The sequence below is a fragment of the Bacillus rossius genome, chromosome 18 (genome assembly GCF_032445375.1).
Source record: "Bacillus rossius redtenbacheri isolate Brsri chromosome 18, Brsri_v3, whole genome shotgun sequence".
NCBI classification, from domain to species: Eukaryota; Metazoa; Arthropoda; class Insecta; order Phasmatodea; family Bacillidae; genus Bacillus; species Bacillus rossius.
Genome location: NC_086345.1, coordinates 17149652 through 17168184, shown reverse-complemented (window position 1 = coordinate 17168184; position 18533 = coordinate 17149652). Strand labels below are relative to the sequence as shown.

Below are 18533 nucleotides of genomic sequence, written 5' to 3'. Positions count from 1 at the left end.
AAACTGGAAAATGAGGTCTTTTTTTAATTTTTAAATGTAAGTATATTCAAAAAAATAAAATACGTGTGATGTGTTTTATGGTTGGTTGGCTTGTTACATTGCCATATCAAAGCAGGGTTCCTTTCTCGTTTCTCACACCAATCTCAGGCGGTTATTGTCAAGCCGACATCGTTAGATTATTGTACAACTATGTTGTGAAATGAACTAGTTTTAGACGTGTGTACATAGGACAATAACATTTCAAGGCAGTTCTTTTTTTAATTGGTGGAAATAAATAAAAAAATCTAATAATTATCATTTTAATGTTTGATAGGTGTGATGTGGACCAAGTAATGAGAAAAAAAAGTTCCTATATGCCACTGATCTGGGCAAAACCAAATAATTAATTCATTTGTTATTTAAATACTTGTGTTTATCACAACAGTATGCTAGGCTCTAATGTAATTATTGTTTGTTTTATGTACAGCTTTAAGCACTTTATTATTAAAGTATTTTATGTAAGTATTGCATGTGAAAATGACGTAATTTTGCAAACTGATATTCAGTTTTGTTGTAGCTACGAACAACATACATACACGAAAAAATTTCAAGATGAAAAAAATTTGTTTACTGTCAGTGATTTAAAAAAAAAATGGTTTTAATATTAGCTTAACAATAGTTATGTGTAATACATAAAACTGATTTTAGTTTTCTGTAGGTCTGTTACGTAGTTAATTTTTGTCAGTGTCGTTTTAAAAATTGCGTAAAGCATGTCAGTAAACAAAGCTGTGTTAAGTTTTACATAATTGTTGCATTGTTTCATGTACCTAATTTAATTTTTGCTATTATTATTTATTAAATTACAAGTTTAATACAAAAAAAAAACTGTTTCAGAAGTCCAGCGATAAAAAAAACAAGTTACTGTATATTTGTTTTGCATGTTGATTATCTGTCTGTTGTTTAGTAGTCTAAAGTAAATTTGAAACTTAGAAATGGAACTGTTTGTACCCTCCATCCTTTGTAAGACCCTCCCCGTATAGAAACACAAAAGACAAAAAAAAAAATGTATACAATTCATATTTTATAAATATTCGTTCCAGAAATAAAACTTGAACATTTTCTATTTTCCTTCTATCCCAATGAACACATAATAGAGACTACTAGTTAGTACGGTAACCACTTACCTCAAAATTTAGACTATAAACCAGGAGACATTTTCAACTCAAAAAAAGTTCCTGCTCTTATCTGTCCTCTCAAGCAAAACAACTTTTTGAATTATAATGCTATCCCTAATGTGTAAAAACTACAAAACCTAATTTACACATCTATGTTTGTTTGGGATGGTTTCAAAATTCAAAACAATATTTGTGTGAGGATTTGTTATGAATAATTTTCAGCCACAGGGCCTTTCACAGTGTTTCACTTATTTGTCCACTCTTTCCCGGATGTGCCCATGGTTGAACCAAAAAAAAAGAAAGAAAGAAACCCACTAGCTTGTGGTCTCTTGTTTTCTGCATAATTTACAAACATTTTGAATAAAGTTTTATATTATTACAAATACATGCTCATAAAAATATCTTTCAAAATTGATTCCACCCCCCCCCCCCCCCGCCCTTTTTTTCTATTGAGTTAGCTGCACTGCAATCAAATTATCAATTGCAATGATTGGCAGAAAATTCTGTGTTATTGAAATTTTTGTAAAAAGTTATTATTTATATTTAATTGTAACATTCCTATCTACAGTTGAAGAAAATCCTTATTTGACAGCATACATAAACATCATATACTAACAAAACAATAACATATGACAAAGGACAAACAAAGACAGCACAACCAGAGATCAAATACTACAGAAATAAAATTAAAAATTTTAAAAATAAAAAAGTTACAATTATATTATATTAATATCAATCTAAGGAAATAATAATATATGCAAGATTAATAATAAAACAAGACAAATTAAAAGTTTGTAAAATGTTATAAATCTAAAGTACATACTGTAAGGTTAGATGAATAAGTTAGTAAAAACTACAGAATAAATGAAGATAATGTTTAGTCAGTTAATTAACCAGGATTTGTAATTTTTTTAAATTAAAAATTAATCTAAAGACAAAATCATTCTTTTTGTGAAGTGTGCACAAGGCAGGTTACAGGCAACTGTGAACTGTGGCACTCTTTAAGTTCAGTGTTTTCAAGAATATATTAGAGTTAATTTTATAGTTAAAAAAATTTTTAACGATAAGTAAATCTAGGTATTCTCTAAGGTCAGAAAGAGAAGGTAAGTTAGGTTGAGTAGGTGTTTAGTAAATATAAGTTTTAATATTTTATGTTGAATTGGTTTAATTTTATCTCTAACAGATGAATTCATAGAAATCCAAAGCACTGAACAAGATTATAGTTTTGATTTGATTAATGAAAAGTAAATAGTAAGAATAGGTCCAATTTCAGTTATTTTATTTTACCACAAAAATGAATGCTCTACAGTATGCAATTACAAGTAAAGATACATTTTTAATATGTAGCTCGGTAAATTAAAGTAATTTTCTAATAGTTTTACAATTAAAAAAATCCTGAAATTGCTATAAATAATTATATTTTCTCAATAAAATTACCCCTCAGTTGAAGCTACCACACACTGCTCAGAAATTATTTTTTTCTAATAATCAACTATTTGTGTTTCATTTACATGTTCGAGAATACTTGATAAGGTCTCGATTCTCAATGGTTTTATTTTTAACTTGAGCCAGTAGGGAGGCGCTTGAAGAACCCAGGCAGTATAAATAGAGCCCTACCACCTTCTAGCTGCCCACTGCAACGCAGAGAAAACGTCGCTACAATCTTGGACAAGTCTTTACATCAAGAACCAAAATAGTTTATCATCTTATACAGGTTGTCCACACAAATCTTATAAAATTTCAATTTCCCCATTTTTTTAAAAATAATTTACATTTTTTTTTTTTGCAATTTTCTAAACAAAATAAATCAAATCCAGTCTCCAACGGTCCCCACAGCCAAGCTTAGTTCTCTCTGCACTTCTTTATTTCAAACAGAAACATGCATACACTATTTTTCAATGTGTATGACTATGAAACAAAATTCCATCTGAAAAAAAAAAAAACATTTACACGTTTGGGTGATGACAGACTGTAGTATGAAATTTTACCTTCAAATTACTATCGCTGGGTAGTTCCTACTACTTTTTCCAGAATTCAAAGTAAATACAGTGACCAATTATAACCAGTGTTGTTAAGTAACGAATTACAAGTAATCGGATTACTTGTAACGATTACTTTTCAAGTAATTTATACTTGTAACGAATTACATTTAAAAAATGTAATTCGTACTTGTAATCGGAATACATAACATTAATTGTAATCGTTACATTAAGGTAATCGATACTTTATATTTACTTGCAGTTACTTTTATTCTCGGAACGTATAATGAATACAGTTAAGAACAAGAAGAACATACATTTTTGTATTAGTAAAGTTTATAATTTTACGCTTTTAGTGCTAGTGACTTGCAGTGTATCCAACATTACCCTATCCTAAAATCTGCATTTTTAAAATTTAACACATCACTGCCGTCAAGTGCTCCCATTGAGCGTCTTTTTACTGTTGGTGAAGATGTTTTTGCCATCAAGAGAGGGAATATATTTGATGAGAACTTTAAAATGCAATTGTTTTGTAAGGTCAATTCCAGAATTTAAAGAGTGTTATTTTTATTACAGGTAGCTACTTGTATGAAGTCTTTTGATGTTATTCAAGCATGTTTGTCCTCAAATATTATTCATTTAATTAAAGATAATATATTTAATCATTACATGAAATAATTTTTTTTAACAAAACATATATGTATGTTTATTAATGTAACAGTGTGTGAAAAAATTGAATCGTAAGTCAGTTTTAAAATGGTAGTGGAAAGTAATTGTAATTGTAATTTTACTGATTACTTTTATGTAAAGTAATTTTTACTTGTAATTAGTTACATTGTCACCACAGTAATTGTAATTGCGCCCAATTACTTTTTCCGAGTACTTTTAACAACACTGATTATAACTTACCTGGTTTTCCAGGATTTGGCCAACTTGTTCAAAGGGGGTTGTCCCTTTAAAAGTTATCATTTTATTTAAATTGTAGGTGTCGTAAGTACAACTTACACAAAATAAAAAAGAGCACCTGTAACTCAGTACACGTGATGAAGAGAAACTTCTGTGGCAATTCAAACCTCAACTCTCAAGCATATTGTAAGGGGGGAAATGGCAGAGAGAGAGAGAGAGAGAGAGAGAGAGAGAAAAAGATTTTATAAATAAATATTACTCACTGTTGAAATTATCACATCATAAAGAAAAACTGTGTACGTGTTACTGTTTCTTCAAACAATTCTGCCGTTTGGAATACGCCAAATCTCTGAAATATGAAATTCATAACAGGTAGCGCTACCTATGCGGGAAATGCAAGGACTGTTCTCAACAGCGCTATCTACAATGCTGGTTGAACGAGGAATTCTAGCGTGCTGGTAGCAAATATAAAATTCAAGGCACTCACAACTGACTGTATAGGATACCTATATCTATTTTCTGAAACAAGTGGATGTGCACACACTCTTATTCTTTTGTTCATCTATCTCTCTTGTTTCTTTTTTTTTTTTCCGGGAGGGGGACGAATCATCACACACACAGAAGAATGAAAATGAGCCCAGCAACGTATATAACGTAGAGCTCTCTTTGTATCTCTTTGTCCAAGTACCTATGCTCTGTCCTTCACGCATCAGAAACATTTAAAAACAATGTTTCACAAAAACGTTGCATTATAATTCAGGTTTAAAATTTTACTCTCATCGCGCCGAAAGAAGTTTCACTTCAAAAATCATATACTATATGCAAAAATAAATGCAATTTTTTTTTTAAATTCAACCAATACTGATAAATAGAATTAAATGGATTATAGATAAATTACCTACATTCAATTAATTTAACTGCAAAAGATAAAATTGTTGATCATGTTTTTAGTTAAATTTCGGTGCTAAATGGTATATAAATTAGGTGATATATGGTGTATTGACATAATTTGTGGTGTTATCAAAATTCACCATAATATCTTGTCCCTAGCAATATTTATCAGCTGTTTCTAAAGTGTCGGGCAAATATCCATAATTAAAGTTTTTTGCCGGACTAAATACCATTGTGATCAATCACTAATGGCCAGTTGCACCATTCTGCTCTTCGATCCGTGATCCAATGATCTTCACCAAATAACGATCTGATAATCATTCCTTTGAACGTTGTGTCAACATTTAACACATTCTGGGCCTACACGATCTTTGCTCGCGTGAACCTAAGTCAACAGGTTTTCAATCTGCGCCAACAGACAGCAGCCGTGCCGAATGAATGTTAGTTGCTTTTCTGTTGGTGGGCTGGAATGACATGAAGTCGTTAACAATCGGTTGTGCCGTGGCAAGCAAACGGTTGATGATGTCATCACAAGATAGCAGCTCATCATGTGGTCACTTGCCTTACCCATCTTCTTTTTTTTAAAATTATGAATGAGGAACACATAGGCACCAGTATTTAAAAGCTGTTGCAAAACGAAACTTATTAAAGCATTAAAACACTTAAAACATGGGTATTAGACATGGAATGTGATTGTAAAGCTAAAAAAGGCAGGATTTTTTCACAAGTGTATTTTTAGAGGCCGTAAAAATTAGCTCTTGCTACAGATGCTTTTTTTTTTTTTGGCTAATTTACACATGAAATGCTATTTTAGTTTTTTCCCCAGCTAAATTAGATTAAAATGTCTTAAATTAGTGTTCATTTTAAAATGGTTTTCAAAACTGTTGTACAGAATGTATCGTTTCAAACTCTTTACCACAAATGTTTTCGTTTCACAGAAGAACGGTTTATGGTTGGTTATTAAGAAGAAAATCAAACGGGCTTCACCCTCTTGCATTTTGCTTTAACGGGAGTGAGAAGTGAGTCACGGCAGTGCTACAGGTACTTGGTGTTTCCTTCAATGTTACACTTTGCCCATGTGATGGGTTTCTGGTTACCCATTCTCTTCACTAGTTTTTGTGACCTGTATGCTTCATGACATTGCCACGTCTCTACGATGCAGCCAGTTGTATGCATCCGAGATAACTTCAAAATATGAGCCTAACCTAATTAATACAGTTGATTGGTGAATTTCTATGAATTAAACCTGCACCTTAATATTTGCTAGCATTTTGCACTACCAATTGTTTTATAAAAGTAAAATCAGCATTAGTATTAGTTGTATGTAAAATATTTAGATTTCAAACTTTAAGAATGTAAAGTATATTCTAAACAAGCTGCAATAATAGACGGCAATATACAAAATAGATGCTAATTTTTCCCGTCCCAACATATCGCATATCCAATTTTATCCCTTGATCCTGATGGCATGATCCTGTATACATTTATCACGTGGTAAGTGATGCTTGCTGTTTCAATTTGGTACGCCGAAAGATACTGGACATAAAAACTTGTGATTTAACAACAAATTATGATAGCAAAATGTGTACGAAAGGAAATAAATTTCCACAACACCTGAAATAATTATTTTGTATTGTGTGATGTACGAGTTTCTCTTCTGTCCAGGATCTTTCGATATAGTAAATTACGTACCACTGGATCAATGTATATATAAGATATTCAGGCTCCATCATTCCCATAAATGTCATAGTTCTCTCAACTTTATTTATTTCAAACAGAACCTTACATATGCCATTTTATAGTGCATACGACTACACAATAAAAAACAAATCGGGGAAAAAAAACTGCTTCCGGTCTGGAACATGACATTTTACCCTCAATTTACCACCACTAGGGAATTTCCATGACTTTTCCAGAATTTTCCCCAACTTCCCTGACTTTTCAGAATGAGGACACGCTGGTCAACTTATACAATCTAGAGATAATTTATTTAAAGCAAAAAAAAATTGTTATATTTATCTGAAAATACAGACAATATTATCATTTAGGTGACTTTTGGACATTGGTTACAACGTTAGGTTATAATCTAACGATTAATAACAGTTTCAATAAATTGAAAGCATTTAATTTAGCCACAAGTAGTTTAAAATTGCTAAAATACAAATTCTTATTACAAAGACTGCCTATGAAATATTTAAAAAAAATCACATTAATTGTATCTATGAATCAGTTTGTAATTTATCCAAATTCGCAAAGCAAATCTGTACTATTAAATGGGTATTAAAATTTAAATGATTTGAGATGTTAGGCCACACCAGCAAATGTAGAAACCAGCCTGAACCTAAAAAAAAAACATCAGCAAAAGAAAAAAAATTCTGTTTTCAAAAACATTGTATGTACCACAAAAAAAAATCTCTGGAGATCCCGTTTTTTTAAGTGGAAACAAATTTATATATTTCTGGTTCACATACCTTGAACTTAACAAATTCAGTGGAGTTTTATGCTTCAAAGAAACTGGTACACTACCGATTTTTATATTTTGACAGCAGACAAATTCAGCTGCTTTATTATTTGTTTACATACATTTGCATTTTCTTTTCACTACCTACTTCCCATACTTCATTATCACTTTCTCACTAAAATGCATACTTTACTTTTGTTCAGTCGGACCCAGTCAGTATAAGGAAGACACATACAAGGTGATTCTTGACAAAGTGGAATAAAGTTAAGGAGCTGATAAGATGTTATTTTAAAGGGAAAAAAAAAGTAATATCAACACAGGACAGTGTGTTCACAAAAACCTGAAATAAAATTTCCTTGACACAAAATTTACAATTTTCATGGCCTCATATATATATAATTTACACATTTTGCATTTAGTCTCTATCACCACCAAAACTTTCCAGGGCTGGGGGAAAAAAAAATTTTTTTTTTTAAAGCCAAACCACCTTTTTTTTTGTTTAAACCAGGTTTTTTTTTATTACATTAGTTATTTTGGTTCTTGGCATCTTCAAATGAAAGCCATACAACATCACTATTCCCTCTTTCTGCCACTCATGTTGAACCTAAAAAATTATATCAAAGAACTGAAGCACATCTGACTGGGACTTATCCACAGAAAGGGTATTTCCCCACAATGGATGCTTCCCACGGAATAGGGATTTACAGTACAGTCATGAATTTCCCAAATAAGAATTTTTTTTGAATAATAAATTTATTATTTAATTTTTTTTACACTTTTGACTACAATTCAATAATTAAATTAATTTTAGAGGAGTATTTAGCTGAGTATAATTTACAACTTATTGAGATAGTTTAAATGTTAAGATCTTGATAAGCATATAATTTTTTGATCTTGTAAATTACAAGAAACATCAATGAGCATACTTTTTTTATAACAGCGGAATTAGACCTTTCATAAAAATCACTTGGTTTAAACCAGGCAAACATGAAATTTTCATATGATTAATTAGAAGCATCAAACGTGTCGAAAATTGAAGTAGCTAACAAAAATTAAAATGCAAACAGAACCATGCTCAGAATTTTTCACAGGGAACTAGACAAACCACGGAAATGAAAATGCAACGAGTCAACCCGGATTGCCCAGTCCTGAAGTTGCCCCTATTTCAGAGACACTAATTTCCACAAATGGGACTATAAACTAAAGTGAGGCATATAAACACAAAATGCAATTTAAGAAGAGGCCGCTGGAAATTAAATCTCAATGACTTCCAGCACCATTACTGCTTGATTACAGACAAGATTTTATGATTTTATTAAAGATGTTTTGTGATACTTACTCCACCAAAATAGGGGTAAAATTCACATGCTGCATTTCGACAGTAAATTAATTTTTTTTTAATAATTGGTTTAATACAGATACATTCAGAACGATATAAATAAATCAGTTTAAAATTGATTCGATAAGAGATGAACAATAAAATGAATTAAATTAACTTTTCTCATCCATGTACTTTTGGCACAAATTTTTTTTCTTGTCTAGAAATGATATTCCTTGATATTCCAACATTAAAAGATTCCTTTTTTTTATAATTTGAATGAAGTTTGAGTGAAATGCGATTTAGTCCATCCTATAACTTGCATTCCGGTGTTAAGCTGTGCTTTGACATTCTTTTCGGTATTTCAGTTTTATCGCAATCCACCATATTATCTTGCCCCTACTTTTTTTTTAATAAGCCCGTGTAAAGCTTTGACTATGTGAATTAATCGAGGCTCTTTTTTTAATATTCAATTTGACTTACACAGGAAATTTGTTATTCGTTTTATTTTTTTAGCTTTGGTTGTGATTCAAAGTTTTGCGTCTGATGTGAAGCTTCACATTCGTTGCAAAGTTTCAAAACATCGTAAGCCTAAGATTCATTCATTGATATAAGGTTTTTTTTTTCCGTTATAAATGTTTTGCTCGAATAAAGTTGGTTACTTAAAAAAAAATACAAAGGTGGCATTCCGTCGGTTATTTCATAATTTTTTAATGAATAATGTTATACATAGGGTCCAATTGGTTAATCACCCAATCAGTTCAAAACTTAAAAATGCTACGAAATTTTTCTTCTTACTTCAATCCTGTATTTTACAAGATGAACGTAATACAGCTTTGCTGAGAACAATATTCGTTATTTGATTGGACTTTGCAAATATTTTAAAAATTCAATTTGGTATTTGCTTCGCTTCAAGAAACTAGTTCTCGTATTCGCTTCAGCATATTATTTAAAGACTTTTTCCTGACTTTCATGACCAGTCCTTCAGTCTCCTTACTTTTTCAGGACTTACACAAACTGCGTGGAGTTACGACGATGCGCGAAAACCACACCAACGCGAAACACGCGTGCTCGCAGCATCGGCCGCTGATAACACCCGCTCAGTTCACATGAGTACGGCGGAACGCATTATCGCAAGCGGTGAACTATTCCCTCTGTAAAGATTGGTGACCGTTAAAATAACGCCTGTCATCAGATCCGTTTATTCCACTCCGTTACAAACCACTTTTTTTTATCATACCAAAGCCAGGGCAACAAAACATTACATGCACTAGTTAAATCCTGGCCTTGTCCCAACAGAAAAATTACAAACAATAAATAACACATTTAAGACAAATGCTCCAATTTATTCACATTTTTTATGTGAAAAGTACATTCACAACTGTGAGAAATAGCTATACTTATTACAACAGTTTGAGTCAATCAACATTTTTTTTCCCTGAACAAAATGACTGCCATCAATAAATACACTGTTATTAAATCTGAAGTTGCAGCTCTTAAAACATTCATATCAGTTACCCATTCATTACACAAGCTGTTTCTAATACATTGGTACCAACTTCACCAGGTTATTTATTCCCCGCACATAAGAATACAATGAATGAATAATGGAAATAATCTATGGTTAATCTAAAATATAGTCTAGCCTAGCAGTTCCCAATTTTTTTTTTTTTGCCAAGGAACCCTATGGTTGACTTTTCTTTTGGCAGAGCCCCAACTCCCGTCAAAGAAAGTTATTTGACAATAATTGTGCCTGCATTATGTGACATTCGTCCCGACTCATTAAATCCCAGGGTTCCTCGGAACCCCTTTTGGAAACCGCTGGTCTAGCCAATCAACAAATGTGCTTATTTAATAAAAAATGTTGAGGCAATAAGATGCTGCGCCATACAGAGTATTCCACTTGATCAAAAAAATAATAATTAGTATCTTTCGCAGAAACGATTGTAAAACATTCCACTGTCAAACTAAAAATGTCGATGATAGTATTTACCCATCAGAAAAGTGAACTCGATGGTGTGATATTTTACATATTATGGAAGAATACTTGAGAAACAGTAGCTGAGAGTGCCATATAATTAACTAAAACCAGTCCTTGCTTCGATAACACAAAGGTATTGAAAATGCTGCCAAACCCATCATATAAAAAAAATAGCAGCTACTGCCGTTTTTGTGATAAAACGTGCATTAAAGTCATTATTCCACAGCAGATGGTAAAAAGTACTCTTTGTACTCTTATAGCCACCGTTTTTCAAGGTGAATAGCAATGGTGGTGTGCGTGATGTGAATATCCGTTAATCACACTGGAAAATAAATTAACTTGGTTTTTTTTTCAAGGTGACTGCACAAAAAGTTTAAATAGGCAAGGGAAGTTTCCTTAATAATTACTGTATATTTATGGACAGTAAGAGTGTCTACACAAATCTGCAACAAAAATTTTTTCCTGACACCATAATCAACATTTCAAATTTCTCGCTCTCTTTTTTTTTAATAATTGATCTATTTTATGATTTTCTGAAAGGAATAAGAAAACTACAGCCTCCAACATACCCACAGAACGGTCTTGAATTTTTTTTTGTGTGAAACTAAAACACCACCTGAAAAATATTTTATTTTTTATTTTTAACAGTGTGGCTAATGGCACATTGGAGCATTAAATTTTCCACTGGGGAATTTCCACAACTCTTCCAGGATATCAAGAAAATTCCTTTAATTTCTCAATTAAAACTTCCCTGACTTTCCAGAATGTGGACTCCCTGAAACTACAAGTGATACTGCTGACACCAACTAAGCACAACAGCAAAACGTGTTCAAATTACAAGCACACACAACCACTGTCTGCTTACCTCAAAAACCGTGAGACCAAGAGATTTACAACATAAAAACATTTTTGTTTATTTGGAACCAAATTTCCTCAATTTCCAGCAAACCCTCAACTAGGAACAAGATTGAATGGTAAATTGAGATAAAACCAAAATAACACCGTAAAACGTATCAATACCCCATTTAGCACATAAATATAACTAAAATTATGAAAACCAGCAATTTGACAAAACTCAACTTAATATTTAAGTATGGTAAATTCATTGGATGTATTTTTTTTATCTATAATTATGTACCAAAATGAATGAACTAAACAGTTCTGAAAAAAAATAAAAATTAATATTACATTGTTTAATCTTGCACATCTTTTATTAATAATGTGTATTTACATTAATGATGTTTTCAAAGACACAAAAATTTGCTGACATACTTTCTGAGTAGTTAGGTTCTAGACATGTTTATTGTTATTACTAATGACTTTGTTGTAAAAGAGCACCATGAATGTGTCAGTCAAAACAAGACTATTTGGGAAAATATAAATAAGTACTAAGAAATATTTTAGTTTATTATTTGTTAAATAGTACATTATTTTTTATGAATAAAGACAATGTAAAAAGTTTTAACAGTAACACCATAATCTGCTGTTTTAAAATCGAAATTGATCTTAAAATAAAACCACAGAATCTTGTCCTTTCTCATAACACTTCTTCATGCAAATTTTAATATGAAAAAAAAAATAATAATAATAATAAAAAAATCAACCCTCAATTTAAAATGATATAAGCAGAATGTTCAGTACAACACCATCATTACCAAAAAAAAAAAAAATACAGTACACTCCCTATTTAACGCGGTTGTCGGGGGACATAACTTTTACCCGCGTTGTTGCATAACCGCGATGTTTCGATGTGACCAAGGTCAAAAGGCATAAAACACCGCCTGTGTTCTAATAGGTCGGCAAGCACGCACAGTATAGACGGCCCGCCTTTGTGCGGACTTTGCATCCGCAGTTTTCACTAAACACGGGTGAAAAAATAAAAATAATAAATTTTAAAGATAAATATTAAATGTTGAATTGTTTTTATTTTTCCGCGTGCCGCGCACAGTTTGTCGCACGGCCTACGAGCGCGCCACACGCTGCCATACACACGTGCGGCACACAAGCTGCTGCTGCCAGTCTCGTGTTGTTAGCCACAGTATCTGCTTCGTCAGTGTCCGTAACAAAGTAAGTGCAGTGTGTGCGGTTACACACGAGTCTGTGGTCAAAGTCTTCTAAAAAGAAAGGCCGTCGTGATACTTCAAACCGAATATGAATCGCAAAGTACCGAGTTTGATTGACAAAATAAAAATTCTAGATTTACTTACAGATAGCTTGTCTTTTGTAGAAGCAGGCCGCAGATACAGGGAAAAAACGATTCTAGCATTCGTACAATAAAAAATAAAGAATCGTCTATCGTGTCAAGTGGTTAAACTTTATTATCCATGCTTACAGTAAATTATAAATGGTCACATGTGGGAAACAAAAATTGCGCCAATTTAATTTTAGCGCAATCAGTGACGCCGTATTAAAAACCGTGTTAAACTTTGTCTTTACTTATTTCACCAAACGCTGTGTCGAGTTGCTGAGTGTGTGTGGCTCGGATCGGCAAGTGTTATATTCCCCAGCCTCTGTTTAAAGGTCGGGAGACCGCTACACATAAACATTTCCGGGACTTGTTTACTACCTCACGTCAAAAGTGGTACAGTATGGTTCACGTAAATATTGGACCACTGGGAATTCCTGGGCAAAGATTAAAAATACGCTAGCCGATTTACTTTACTATTTAATGTTAAAACATTATACCAAAGTAAAAAGATGAACTTGTATAATACAATGAATTACCCAATAATATTACGTCTGTAGGTTTAAGTTGTAACAAAACATTTATATACAGATGTCCAGTAAAGTACCAATTAAGATTCTGGAGTGGAATTTTAAACACCGGACTCCCTGATTTTGCCTTGTACGCAGGGACGCTGCTCAGTCAAGTGACTCATGCTCTGCCTGTGTGCTGCGTGAACACATTCCCTCCCCCACTCCCCCTCGTGTTTCTGCCCGCTCTAATCTCTACCTCTCTCCATGTTCTCGGCTAGCCTCTCCCTACCCAGCGCTTGCCGACAACCAAGCCTATCCAACATCAATCCCCAGCCGAGTCACGCTGGATGTCGCTGGACGGTGGGCTTTATCAGGTCCCCTGTCCGATGCTTCATTTGTGAGATAAAGCGACGTTAAGAACTAGTGTTTCAGAAAATATCACTGGGCTGGATTGGACCATAATTTTAAAACCCTACAAGATAGAGGAATAATGTACGGAGATATCTTGTTTAGAATTTTACTGCGGACATTTTCTACGCCTAGGCTTTTTTCTGCCCGATGCTTAGTTTGTTAGTTACAACGCAAAATTATCCTAATCGGCTGTCAACCATTTATTCCATTATTATTATTCATTTCTGACTGGGGGACATGGTTTGACCCGCGATATACCCGATTCCGCGATCAATCGAGGCGCGATATACCGGGAGTTTACTGTATGTATTTTATTAATTGGTATTTTTCAAATTTACCCCTAAATTTCAAGGGCTTGTACAGGTGATAGATTTTTTTACAAACCATTATTGTTTCAGTAAAAGCTTATCTTGTTATATCTCAGATTTACAAATAACCTGGGTACAGCTGCTACAACTGGAAAGACAACATGAATGCTTAACAAAATGTACATTTTTTTTTTTTTAAGTTAGTTGAAAGAACATGTACTGGTAACCAAATGCATCTCAAAAAACTTACTGAATGTTAGTGGTGCTTCTCATAATGAAGTGCTTCTGGTGATAAACAAGAGCTCATCTTCTGAGGAGAAGTAAGGTAGGATTTATAATCCATGCAAGATATGCAAGAACACAAAAAAGCAAATCATACAAACAGTTCAATAACGCAAGATGCAATGCGAGCATTGGTGAGTTATACTTATTGCATTTCCACCTTCTATATTTTAAGAAGCATTCTGACAAGTTTTAAAGATGCAGAATTTGTGTGTTTTATTTGCACCGCATGCATCACTAATTAAACTTATCGCATAGTGAATGCAAGTCGGTGATATCTCGTTACTAGAGAGTTTTACAAACTAACGTTGTTTCCTAGCGTATCGGGGCAACCCTGTGCTCTTGCGTTTCTTGCAAAGTTGATAAACCCAGCTTAACATTGTGAAGATGCACAGTTTCTCAACACACTCATATGAAATAAAAAAATTATTGAAAAAAAACTGCTCTACACATTTCCCCAATCTATGTAAAGGAAATATTTTCACACTGAAGTACTGTACATAAAAACACTACATAAAACTTAAGTTTAAAGTACCTACACATTACACGATACAAATATTCCACAAAATACTTTTCAACAACCAGTCCTTCCCTGACAGTTGTGTTAAGACCTTCATCAGCAAGAACAGTAAAAAAAAAAAGTGTGAACAAATTACGGTTGGGGGGAAAGTTGAAAAAGGGGGGGGGGGTTGTAACATTTAGTTAACTTCAGCGCGAACTGTAACGGAGTTTGAACGGCTCGGCCGCCGAAAAGAAAAAAATGTTTTCGGAAGAACCAGTTCGAAATGAACTTTTTTAAAAACGATCAAGAGTGGGAGCTTTGTGACGACCCCCGCTGCTAGGACTGTTCTGGAGCAATGCCGCAAAAGTTCAGTCCTCGCGCGCGCGTGCGTGTTTGCGTCTGGGGGGGTTCCTCAACACGCGACGCCGCCCGTCTGCTGCTGGTACACCTCGATCGTGTCACCTTCCTCCATCTCCAGGCTGATCGGCGTGTCCGACTCGTTGATCGGCTGGCCGTCGAACCTGAAGCGCATCGTCTGCATCGCGAGGCCCTGGAAAAAAAAAAAAAAAAAAGCACAGAAATAAGGTTACTCACAGTGGATTTCTGGTTCAAAGGAGTACGTTGGAACTAAGTTCATGTCTGAGATAACTACCAGGCATGCACAAATACTAGTATTTTAATATTTAATCAAATAACAAATAGTATGTTTAAAATATCTGCAATGTCAAATTGCGAATATTGTCTTCCGCGAAGCTGTACTACGCTTTATTTTTACAAAATACAGGATTGAAGTAAAAAAAAAAATAGTTGTTTAGCATTTGAAATAATTTGATTAACCAATTTGGCCCTATATATAAAAAACTTTATTCAAGGAAAACATATCCAACACAAAATAAAAAAATATATTTTCGTGAGGATATATTAGACCTGCGACAGTGAAGCATTGTGGTTTAAATCTGCCAACCTCGCTTAACGTAATTAAGTAATTTATCATTTCACTGATTTCAACGACGACCTCGGAACTAGTACCGGCCACTAGGTTATCTCAACCGCAAAGAATATTAATTCCATGCTGATGAACCTTTTGATATGTTTTCAGTAACTAATAACTTAACGACCAGTGTGTATCAGCACTACATGAATAAAAGCCATCTTTCCAGGTACCATTGAGAATTTTCTGAAAGAAGTGTTAAACGTAGTTGAGACTAAGATGTGTAGGTTGCCATAAGGGGCCATTTAGTTCAGATCATTTAACAGTAAAGAGCGTGCCAGGTCCTTATGGTTCGACAAACTTCCAGTTTTGCACCCTGAAGGGGTCACATCACGGCCCTGTTACGCAGTCTCCACCAGGTCCGCATGCGTACAAGTACATATTTTCGGATTTTTAACTTTGGTAAATATGAAGTGTGGCGGCATTTGCGAAAAAAATGTTAAAAATCCAAAAGTTCTTTTATTATATGCTCTTTCCTTTCCCCTTTTCATTAAACCCGGCGGAGATAAGAAATTCCAAATACTTTAGGAGATATAGCCGTTCTTATTTTGCAATACAAGACCTGTGCAATCATTCGACCGTGGCCATTTTTTTATTTTGCCGTGTGTTCGTGAATGCCTAATTAATTAAAATGGTCGATTAGGTCAGGTCAGGTAAATTATAAATACTTTCAAACTAAGCAGACATTAAAACATATTGTGAATTAATTTTAATGGTTGTTTAATTTTAAAGTATTTATAATGTAACTGACCTGACCAAACAAACCGGGACAAAGGATGAACAGTAGGAACTCACGTAATTTTTTTTTTTTACTTATTACTTGCGCAACAATATCCAAATAAAACATTAAAATTTGAAATGTTAAAAACTCACTTAAGTTAGAGGCGGGTACAATTCCTTTGCCATTAGTAGAAAATGATGTGGTCGTTCACCTAAGTCGCGAAAAAAAAAATTCATACTCGTAAACAAGAAACAATGTACAGGTATTGTGATGAAAATTAAAAATTTCGATATCTCCTAAAGTATTTGGAATTTCTTATCTCCGCCGGGTTTAATGAAAAGAGGAAGTTAAAGAGCATAGAATAAAAGTATTTTCGGAATTTAAATTTTTTTTTAACAAATATTGCGCAACTATGAAAATTAAAAAATTCAATATCTCCTAAATTATATGGAATTTCTTATCTCCGCCGGGTTTAATAAAAAAAGGACGTGAAAGAGCATATAATAAAAGTATTTTTGGATTTATTTTCTACAAAATACCGCTACACTACATATTTACCTTAACTTTTTTTTTCGCAAATACAGCTAAACTTCATATTTACCTGATAAAATAATAATAAATGTCGGATGTTCAAGTGACACGGACACTGCAAGCGATACAGACAGTGAGGAAAGCAGTCTTCGTGATTCGGAATAGGTGAGTATGTTAACTGTGGGATAGCTATTTTTCCTTGTATACGAAGTGGTTATTTTCTATGCCTGTTTCAATGTTTTGAAGCAGTACTTACATTTAAAATGGATTCTAAACCACTTCAGTATAATCTTTGCGGAAATATAATTTGTAACTTTTTACGCAATAAATTGTGTAAGACGGGCTCAGGCGTGAGGGGTTGGTTTACCACCCCTCCTTTCCCACCGTGGTAGGGGAAGTCTGTGGATGCGCAGAGGAAAATCTGAGAACGTTCTTTTGTTTGCATTATATAAACTATTATTTTTCACAAACTAGTAAGAATTAAAAACACCATCCCTTCAGGGTAAAATTAGGGGCATGTGTAATGTATGAAAACCATGTTCTCAGATTTTTTTTCCGTTATAAAAAGCCGCAAGTCCGATAATTACCGGAGAAATTTCTGACTATTAGGAAACAGCTCATATTTTGTATTGTTGTAGCAAACCCCGGGCCGATAACCATAACCTTATCATATACGTAGGTATATAAGTTTTCAAAATAAATACATTTGGAATACTCACAACTCTATCACAATAGGCGTTCATCAATTTCCGTAATGGTGTGTGCCTTTTTATTTTAAATTGCACAATAGCATTATCTTGGCCCAAAACCTTCAAGTTTATGTGCTCCGGCTCCACACTTTTCACGTCCTGAAACAAATCACTCAAACGTTAAATTGTACTAAATAATAAACCAATCTTAATAAAGAAACGTAATTATAAACTTACCTTCTTATCATCCGCCATTACTGCACTTAGTTTATCCTTATTCTTTTAAAACAATTCCACTTCTTCTTAAATAAATGCCAAAGTAACAAGCGTTTTAGTTTCGATATGGCGGACGCACAGTCAAACTATAAAAAAAAATATCGAAAATTTGAATTTTGTTACCAATTATGCAAATAAAAGTAACAAGACCTCAAACTCGCCAGTAAAATTATACCATAACATGTCCACTATTTATTAATCATGAATTAAACTATCAGTAATAAATATTGCAAAAAATTTTTTTGTTCTTTTTAAAAAATCCCCTCCCAAATACAATTTCAATCAAAAAAGAAAATTATTAATATGGGGACTAAGTTTCTCATTTAGATCTATTCAAAAGTAAATTTTTGTTACAAGAAAAATCTTATTATCTATTGTTATTAATGAGCTCAAGTTTTTAGAACCGCTCATTCCGCTTTGTCTTCTCTATATTCT

The 18533-nt window shown here is 33.2% G+C and overlaps 1 protein-coding gene across 1 annotated transcript; it reads right to left on the bottom strand.

The window, feature by feature from the left end:
* Positions 1-10034: 10034 nt before the first annotated feature.
* LOC134541225 (small ubiquitin-related modifier 2) lies at positions 10035-18531 on the bottom strand. Its single transcript, XM_063384479.1, has 3 exons — positions 18060-18531; positions 17853-17981; positions 10035-15440 (listed from the first exon to the last, which is right to left on the bottom strand). Exons 1-3 carry the CDS (start codon positions 18075-18077, stop codon positions 15303-15305), a joined length of 285 nt encoding a protein of 94 aa, XP_063240549.1. The 5' UTR covers positions 18078-18531; the 3' UTR covers positions 10035-15302.
* Between the last annotated feature and the right edge of the window lie 2 nt (positions 18532-18533).